General features: G+C 47.2%; 1 protein-coding gene across 8 annotated transcripts in view; it reads left to right on the top strand.

The window, feature by feature from the left end:
* Positions 1-10,083, top strand: part of Fndc3b (fibronectin type III domain containing 3B) — a 294,093-nt gene that overhangs the window by 252,228 nt on the left and 31,782 nt on the right. For all 8 annotated transcript variants that reach the window (XM_029475085.1, XM_029475079.1, XM_021157455.2 and 5 more), the window contains 3 exons: positions 812-925; positions 1,295-1,444; positions 6,752-7,032. In XM_029475085.1, coding sequence (XP_029330945.1) covers positions 812-925; positions 1,295-1,444; positions 6,752-7,032 — 545 coding nt within the window. The remainder of the gene's footprint in view (positions 1-811; positions 926-1,294; positions 1,445-6,751; positions 7,033-10,083) is intronic.

Genomic DNA, 10,083 nt, shown 5'->3' with positions numbered 1-10,083 from the left:
TTTTTTTTTTTTTTTGAAGTAGCAAAGTGATACAGATTTATAGGATATGCAGGGGTTGGGAATGAGGAAGAGGTGGCCCACAAAGTGTCTGCCCAGAGACGGGCAGAAGCGTAGAACAAGCTAATGCCAAAGTCGCCCAGAGCCTCAGTGTGTATAGATGAATTCCTTGGAAATTGTTACATTTTACTAATTGGTGAAATTTACTTTTAAAAGAAGGAAAAACGCCAATTGACAAAACAAAGAAAAAGCATGTCTGTCATGTTACAGACATGGCAGTCTGACAGTCTGTTACAGCAGTGTTGGGTAGCTGGAGATGGTGGACATCCTTGTGTATCCCAGCAGTCAGGAGACTGACACAGGAGCATCTTAGGTACAAGACTGACGTAGGCTACAATGGGAAGACCTTATCTCAAAGTAGTGGTGGAGGGTCGGGTGCCAGCCACCAGAACAAACACCCAGAATGTAATAACCAGTAGTCCCGAGAGACCCTTATACACTTGAAATGAAACTACTATGCATGGCCTTCTTCATTTCCCTGACTGAATGATCTTTACTCCTGATGGGAAAGGGAAAATGGGCCAACTTTGTAATCTTTTTGAATTAAAAAATACAGACATATATAATAGATGTTTACCTCTCAGGGAAAGAGCAGTGGCTTATCTATATACTTCTTAAACTAAAACCCATTAGATAATAACTTTTATTCAGCTGCACTAATGACACTCTTGACTTTACCTTTAATTATAAGTTTGTATGTGCACACGAGCCTGCAGAGACCGTTCGGACATGTGAACACGTTCTTCTCTTTCAGTACGGTCCCTACTCTGATGTGTCAGAAATCACCACTGCCGCAGGGCCCCCTGGGCAGTGCAGAGCACCGCATGTCTCCTTCACGCCTGATGGATGCGTCCTGGTGGGCTGGGAGGTGAGTGTGGTAAATGCCGCCTGTCGTTTATGTCTCCTCTACCTTTGTCCCCAAAGCCAAGCCAAGGATGTAAGGATGCCACCAAGCCAAAGCGTGTGTGTGTGTGTGTGTGTGTGTGTGTGTGTGTGTGTACATGCATGGCGTGAGTGAGTGAGAAGGTGTGTGCCTGCGTGTGCATGTGACTTTTTGACCTTATACAAGGAAATCTCCCTTTGACAATCGATTGCATCATTTCCAGTTGTGAAGTGGTCAGAGTTGAGAGAAGGCTGAGTGTCGCCCTCTTCCCTTTCCTTTATGGCTGTTGGTTTATCCTGGGGTCTGGTGCTCTCATCTCAGTGTAATGACTAACTACAAGCGTCTGCCCTGCAGAGCCCTGCGAGCCCTGGTGCCGACATCTCCGAATACAGGTTGGAGTGGGGAGAAGATGAAGAATCCTTAGAACTCGTTTACCATGGTCCAGACACCTGCTTTGAGATACGAGATCTGTTGCCTGCTGCACAGTATTGCTGCAGACTACAGGTGGGTGAGCACCCGACTCTACTCCCAGTGACAGATACTCACTGAAAGGTATTTCAGGAACACAGCTGAAGGCTATAGAGGAGGGATCACAAGGGAGAGTCCTCTGAAGGGCTGGGCACATGGCTCCCTCAGAACAGTGCTTACCACACAAGCATGAAGACACGAGTTCAGACCCCGGCAGACTCCTAACAGTTGGGTGCTATAGTACTTGTCTGTGGCTCCAACACTGGGGTTGGGGGGTGGTAGATACAGGTGGGTTCCAGAGAGCTTGTTGGGCAACCAGTAGCCAAACTGCTGAGCTCCACTTTCAATGAAAGACTTTGTCTCAGAAAGTAAGGTGGAAAACAGAGGAAATACACCTGATGTTGACCTGGGTCCTACACATTCGCACACACACATGTGTGCACACACACAGTGGGCACATCTGCACATATACATAACTCCTTGCACACACAAGGTGTTTCACAGATGATTTTATCTTTTCTAGGAGGTCATAACATGTTAGAGAAAACCCAGGACCTTCTCTGTTTGTCTTCTCAGTAGCACTATGATCCACACTGTTCTCAGAGCACTGGACACGCGACTAGACCCAAGGGGAGGGGCTCCCACTTCCCAGGACAGATGCATTCCGATCCCACTTCTGTGGGAAAGCAGCCTGGAACTGGCACACAGACAGGAAACTGATATACCAGCTGTTAAACCTCACTGGAAACTCAAAAACAAATATTTCATTCATTTGAACTGGTTGCTGCCTCTACTTTCTTTCCCATTGCTCTGACAGAATAATCTAATAAAAGAACTAATAAGAACTTTAAGACAATGTAAGGGAGAAAGGGCTTGTTCTGGCTCACAGTTTAAAGGTCCAGCGTACAGCATAGCAGTCAATGGAGCAGCAGGGCCTCGAAGCCTCTGGTCAGGCCGCATCCAGGCAGGAAGCCTAGTGATGAGTACACGCTGGCTCTGCTTTCTATCTCCACTTACACAGTCCAGGATCCTGCTCCTGGAATAGCGCTGCCCCCACACAAAAGTCTAGACAGTCCCCACAGTCATGCCCTGAGGCCACGTCCCTAGTGAGGTCGGGTCTTTCAAGTTGACCATTAACTGTATCAAGACCATTCAGGGCTGCTTACCTTTAAGCTTCTGTCTGGTAGCACACACTGTACCATCAGGAGCACTGGTTCATAGTCTGACCCTAGGATTATTAGTTATCACACATATCCTTTACATTATTAACTTGGGTTTTCCCTTTTATATACATACGCTCAGTATCCTGGGACTTCCAGGTCGGTATCCATTTCTTCCCATGTATTCAAAAGTGACTTCTGAACACTGTTTCTTTGGGGTGGAAGGATGCTCAGGAGAGATGGAAGGATCGTCGTGGCAGGTGCTGCCCTAAGGCAGCCTGTCTTGGAGCACATTTCAATTTCAGTAGATTAAGAAGCTTATGTAGCCGCGCTCAGGCCTGCAGCAAGTGGCGCAGGAGACGTACACTTAGTATCCTGGCCTCCTGGCAGAGGTATTCCCTGTGTAAATTAATTTTCCAGATTAACCAAAGCCTTTTCTCTTGTGTTTGGGGGCCTGCTTCCTCATAAACATTTCTCATTAAATGCCTTTGTTGGGCAGTGCCCTCTGTTCCTTTGTGAATGGGCCACGCGTGATGTCATTAGCCCTGTGTCAATGAATGCAGGTCACAGCACATTATCTGATCCCGTGTCAATGAGGCTGAGTCACTGGAGGAAGGAACAGGGAGCAACCAGCACATTGCTGTCTGTTAGAGCCCTGTCCTGTGCTTCCAGAGCCTCGCCGCTTTAGTACTGTGCCCTCTGCCTCCCTCTTTCCTGTAGGATCATGGTTTTGCTCAGTATTGACTCCCCTAAACTATCTTTTAAAAAGACACCAGGATCAGAATAGAACTTGCAAAACAATAACCCTGTGTCTCTGGGTTGGCAGTCAGGTAGAAAGTGTTTTTAAATGCCTGTGCTTGTCTGAATTGAATCAGACCCTACCTGTGGCAGGAGGTTAGCACTTCTTGTACCTCCATGACTGGGTTGAAGAAAGGCTGCCAGGAGCAAGCCTCGCCCATCTGTCACCTGTGAGCTATATAAACACTGCAGATTGCGGTCACTTGACATTACCTTGTGGTCAAGCCAACCCTGAATATTCTTTTGAATTATTTGACATTTCAAAATATCATTTTCATAACTATACAATTTGGTATTTAGCCATTTCTTGTTTTGCTCAGGAATTTGTGACTTGTTCCTTGAGGATATCTGAATTAAGAAGTGTCATGTCATTAAGAAGTGTCAGTGTGGGCACGCTCCCTGCCGCCCCAACCATGCACACACACAAAAGAAATACCAAAGAGGCATTTGTCATGGCTGTAGTACTGCTTAGTAAAAGCTGATTTTTACGTTTCCTTTGTAAGCTCTGAGTTAGAAGTCTGTAAATCAAGAGTCTTCTACACAGCCAAGCCTGCTGTGGGCAGAGAGAGCGACAATGGGCAGGACCCTGGGGCGGAAAGGAGCAGGGCTGGGAATGTGGGCGGGTCTGATTAGGCCTCAGTGGTTCACAGTGCTGTCCCAAGGATACTCTGCAGGTGGGTTCTGCCTTTCAACGTTTTTTTTGTTTTTCTTTTTAGATTTTATTTATTTTTATTATATATGTTTGAGTGTTTATCTGACTGCTTGTCTGTGTCCCTTGTGCATGCAGTACCCACATGGGCCTGAAGAGGGGCTATAGTTACAGACAGTTGTGAGCTTCCCCATGGGTCCTGGCAAGTGAACACAGGTCCTCTGGGAGTGCGGCCGGTGTGCTTACCCACTGAGCCGGCTGTGTCTCCAGCCCCAGTTGCCTGGTTTCTTATCATTACCCTCAAGCAAGTGAAAAGTGGTTTCTAGAGGAAGCAGATGTTCCTTTTCCTGTAGCCCTTCTGTGAGCCTAAAACTAGCTCAAAATAAGTTTAGAAAAATTGGGGAACTGCTGCTCTGTTTGTGGTTTTCCCAGTGAGGAGTTAAGGTACCTGGTGTTGCCTGGGTGGCTTTCTCCACACTTCCCCTACTAAGCGGTGCAGTCTGGACAGTCGTCCAGTGACTCAGCGTTACCACCCCATCTGCTCACTGAGGGACCAGGCAGCAGACGACTGTACCTGTTAAATGATGCCCTGGAGATCTGAGCTGAATTCCCACTGTGAAAGCCTCCTCCCTCCCCGCCCACTGCCAAGAGCATCCAGGCTGCCACACTAGGCTTCAGCTGCAAGCTCCAGCACAGCAAAAGAACAGAAATTAAATTAGATCTTAAAATATAGATTCATAAAATAATTTGTTAGGCTAGAGTTCTTAGGGGAAAGGCTGAGGGGGTCATAATGAAACAGTCCTATCTCAGAACCTTATCATCCAGAGCTAGTGGGGCTTCATGGAAGCAAATATCCTTACTCTGTCTTCTGTTTTGGGTGCTCTGTTGGTCTTCAGTTAACAAATGAAAGAACCTTAAGCTTTGTTTTAGGCCCTAAAAATTAGAATTTATCTCCCTAGTTTTTTCTGTTTCTCTGGAGTAAATGAATCTGGCTTTTATCTTTTGAAAGAAATGTTTCCTTTCCCTGAGTGTATCAGTGTTCTGCATGTGTGTGTATAAATGCGTCACATATCTCTCATGCCTCCTGAGGCCCCTAGTCAAATCTCCTGAAAGGAGAGTTACAGCAGACATGGGTGCTGGGAATCAGATCCGTACCCTCAGCCACAGCACTGTCCAGGCCTGGTTTTCCTCTTGTTATAAGAAAGCTGCCAAATATTTTATTCTTTGAAAGAGAAGAATACTTGTATAACATTTAAGGAGCATGTCTTCCATAGCAGGCACTGTTTGAGTTGTCACGTTTCACAGTGAAGCAGGCGCACAGATCCATTAACTATGTTAGTGATGAGCTGTGAGTGACGACGGGAAGGGACCATGGAGGTTGGGATAAGAAGTGATTACACTGAGATGCTCAGCCAGACTTTGTAGGAAAGACCTGAGATGAACAGTGTCAGGGAGAAAGGCTGGGCATGAGAAACAAAGGCACACAGGTCCTGGGTGGGCATCAAGGGGTGCTTGACAGATGAACAGTGTNCACAGGTCCTGGGTGGGCATCAAGGGGTGCTTGACAGATGAACAGTGTCAGGGAGAAAGGCTGGGCATGAGAAACAAAGGCACACAGGTCCTGGGCGGGCATCAAGGGGTGCTTGACAGATGAACAGTGTCAGGGAGAAAGGCTGGGCATGAGAAACAAAGGCACACAGGTCCTGGGCAGGCATCAAGGGGTGCTTGACATCCGTGAGGAGCGTCCAGGAGCCGGTAGAGCCAATGACATTAAGAGCAGTGGATGAAGAAGTCCAAGAGCTGTTGGGTGTGTCTGAGATGCAGTGATGGGCAGCACACAGCTTCTCTCTGTGCTTCTATAATACAGGGCTTGCATCTTCATCCTGAGTAAGGCGGAATCCATCAAAAGGGTTTAAACTAAAACCCCTGAGTCCTGGCTAGAGAAGGGAGCTCAGTGGTAAAAGCACGTAGTGTTCTTCCAGTGGACCCGAGTTCGAGTCCCAGTCCTGTTACAGCTACCTATACCTCCAGCTGCAGGGATCCAACTCCCTCTGACCACATGTGTACACATGTGGCATATACTCAGACACATACATATAAATAAAAATGAAAAGCAGAGTAAGTCCTGACTTGCATCTAATCTCTGTGAGTATAGGCTCTAGGGCAGAGTCTGTGCAGATCCCAAGGAGGGTAATGACACCAACTAGAGAGAAGGTAGGTGAGTTAGCATGACTTCTGATATTTTGAAGGGCAAAACATGGTTATGAGAGGAAAACAGGTGTCCCCAGGGACTCTGTACCCCAACAGCCTGGAGGATGTGGAATGCAATGGGAGATGCAGTGGGAGGAATGGGGACCACTGCCAGACTCAGCCCCCAACCCTGTCTCCACTCTGTGTCCTGGAGGAGCCCCTCAGTGCCCTCCTGGACTCGCCCTCTGTGTGCCTTGTACTGAACTGGGAAGAGCCGTGCAATAATGGATCTGGGGTGCCAACTGTGTGTGCAGAAGAGTCATCCCCAACAACAGGGTACGCATATGCCACTCCAGACCTCAGGACAGAGCTGGAGAACAGTTAAGGATGACCTCTGACCTTCACATGTACATGCATGTACACATGAACATACACACACATTCACCACATATACCAAAAAAAAAAAAAACTTAACATTTGCTAATATGGAGGTTCTAGCATGTGAGATGGCGTGGTGTGACTTGGCCACACTCTTCTGTTTTCCAGGCCTTCAATCCAGCAGGCGCAGGGCCATATAGTGAGCTTGTCCACTGCCAGACACCAGCCTCTGCCCCCGACCCTGTATCCACTCTGTGTGTCCTGGAGGAGGAGCCCCCCAGTGCCCACCCAGACTCACCCTCTGTGTGCCTTGTACTGAACTGGGAAGAGCCGTGCAATAATGGGTCTGAAATCCTTGCTTACAACATCGATCTGGGAGACAGCTGCATTACTGTGGGCAACACTACCACACACCTGATGAAGAACCTCCTTCCAGAAACGACATACCGGTGAGTGGAAACGCTTGTGTCAAAAACTGGTCCAAGGTGTGCCCGGTGTGTCCGTTCCAGGGCTGAAAACCCTTCGGAGGCTACTGCATTCCTGCCGTTCCTTCTTAACATGTGTAAAAGGACCAAGTGAAATACTGCCCAAGAGCCAAGCCGGTATTGCTTTTTACCTACAGCAAGTGATCGGTTCCCATAACTCGTAGCTACTGAGGGAGAATTTCACCTCACACTTGAGTCACTTTTCCCTCCTATGCCCTTGGCCTTCCTCTCTGCTTCGTATATTTTCACTGTGATTCATGTCACTGCAGGCAGCAGAACATCTCACTGGGAGATATCTAAAAAGTATCTCTTAATAATGGAGTGTGGCCTGGGGGGCCCTGGCTTTCAGTGTGTGCATCACTGTGTGTGTGGATTATTGGGTTGCAGGAACATCAGCAGCTCAGGCTCGCACTTATCTTCAGGCCAGGTATTCTCTGTGTGCCTTTCCCTGTAAGGGGAGACCAAGATGATTCTCCAGGCGGGTTCCTAGTAAGAAGTAAATGAGTGAGTGTTGAACGCGCTGCAGCCGCACAGCAGGTTTCCAGCAGTCTGGTCTTGTTAAAATTATCTTCCAACAAAACTCCTGCTTCTTGGGGGCTGGGGATGGCGAAAGGCAAGAAGATGGGATCGCTGCTTACAAAAGTCTGTCATTTCTTTTATGTTTTTTATGTTCTTTAGTGCTTTCTCATATTCTAGTCTGTGTGTGTGTGTGTGTGTGTGTATGTGTGCATACTCGCGCACATGTATATTCATTTTATGTATACATGTATGTGTGTGTGCGTGTGTATGCATGCCTGTAGAAACCAGAGGGGACCTTTGATGTTGTTCTTTCTTGGATGGTCTGTGCCTTGTTTTTTTCTGGTTTGGCTTCGTTTGAGGTGGTTTGGTTTTTTTTGTTTGTTGTTTTGGTTTTGGTTGACTTGGTTTTGATGGAGACTATATAGCTCTGGCTGGCCTAGACCCCAATATACAGACCTGGCTGGCCTTGAATTCATGAAGATCTACCTGCCTATGCCTCAGTATCAGTTCCTGGCCCTGGCCTGGGGCTGGAAGCTTGGTCTAGGCTGCCTACAAGTCCACTCCTTTCTCTGTGTCCCTATTGCTGGGATTAAAAGATGTTACCATATACTTGGCCTTTATTATACAAGTTCTGAGACTTGAACTCAGATTCTTGTGCTGGCAGGTCAACCTTTTGGCTTAGTAAGCTCTCTGTCCAGCCCTGGACTATCTCTGTTACCCTCAGAAGCTGAAGAAGGAGACTGCTCAGCATCTGCAAGGCCTAGAGGCTTAATCCTGGCATTTCATAGTCTCCATCGCTCCTTTTCCAAATACTTCTTTATGAGTAATTTTTATACCTGTTTGGGTTTTCAGAGCAGCAACAGAATTTCCCTTGTTTGCTTTATACATTTTCATTATATTGAGCCTCTTCTTGGCCACAGTGTGCCTGGCAGGTTTAGAGAGCTCATGAAGGTCTCAAGGACTCGTAAGTGACAACTTTGGAGAACAGGGGACCAACAGTGAAAGGAGCGCTGTGCATAAAGACCCACTGGTGTATGAAAGAGGAAGCCTGGAGTCACAAGGATGGAAATAGGTGCTCTAGTGAGATGTGGAACTGCAACTCAACACAGAGCCCTTGCTTACACACGTGCAGCCATGCACTGTTGCTTCACCATCACACACACACACAAAAGCAGGACCTCCAGTCAGAACCCAGTGAAGTGGAACAGGGCTGCTGAGATGGCTCAGAGGTAAAGTGTTTGCCTCTGGAGTGCCTTTGTATACTGTTAGAAAAGTCTGCTCAACACATGGCTGTGCAAGCAATTATAGTGAACACAGGTAATGACTGTTTAAAAAAAAAAAACTAAGGCCTGGTTAACTTTCACCTCACCTTTTTCTGTCCCATAAATTAGTTAAAATACCAGTAAGATGATCACCATGTATAATGCCTAGGTAAAGAACTTGTGATATTAATTTTTAAATATTTTTATTTAATGTATGGGTTACCTGCATGTATGTCTATGTGCCATGTGCAAGCAGTACCCAAGTATCCCTGGAGTTTAGACAGTTGTAACCCTCCATGTAGCTGCTGAGAATCGAACATGGATCCTCTGGGAGAGCAGCTAGTGCTCTTAACCACTAAGTCATCTCTTCAGCCCGCTTCTTTCTGCTTGTTTGTTTAAGTATAGAAGTTCCCCATTGTTCTCCCCAGACTAGATGGCTGCCTGTAGTAAATCTGCTGGCACGAACAGATGAGTCTCAACGGATCCATCTCTTCCCCATCACTGCTGTCACAACTACCCATTAAGGTTTGCTGGCACAACCTGTATTTGAAATTGACTGGAATTAAAAAGCAATTTTTAAAAGTATTACATTTAAGTTTAGAACTGTATCTGAAATTGAATTTGTGTTTTGGATCGAAGAGGAAAAATGGAAACACCTTTCCTTTGCACATATCCTGCCAAGTAGAGTCGCAGACCATAAGCTGAGCGAGGCTTGGTGTCACCTGCTATCGCAGCTCCTGTCCATGACCGGGCAGTGGTCCATCTTCGGCATCCCAGGTGGTCCAGACCATCCCGTGAACTTTATCAAAACCTCTCTGTATGTAAAGCCACTTCATCTGGCCTGTCCTCTCCAGCAGTGTTCTCAGAGTACCTTCCAAGGGGTGGCCGCCCAGTGCCCCCTGGAGGCTTCCATGAGAATGGGCCAAGGATCAGGCCTTGCCCCCATGCCCAGAAAGTAAAGGAGGTGGCCCAGACTCAGAAAAGTAAATTCATGAACTACAGGACACTCTTACCGTGTGTGGATCATAGTTCTAATTTTCCTGGGGGTGAATGGCTCTGTGGCAGCACACTAGGAAGGGGCCCAGACATGGGGAGAAAGAAGCCTCGTGGGCAGGGACTCAAACACACATGAGAAAGGTAAAAAGGGGAATATCAGGAGGACAGCAGTTTAGGGGACAGAGTCAGGCAGACACGTGTGTGTGTGTGTGTGTGTGTGTGTGTGTGTGTGTGTGTG

This window comes from Mus caroli, chromosome 3 (assembly GCF_900094665.2).
Source record: "Mus caroli chromosome 3, CAROLI_EIJ_v1.1, whole genome shotgun sequence".
Classification (NCBI taxonomy): Eukaryota; Metazoa; Chordata; class Mammalia; order Rodentia; family Muridae; genus Mus; species Mus caroli.
The sequence above is the reverse complement of the archived record's forward strand: the minus strand, read 5'-3'. Positions and strand labels throughout refer to the sequence as shown.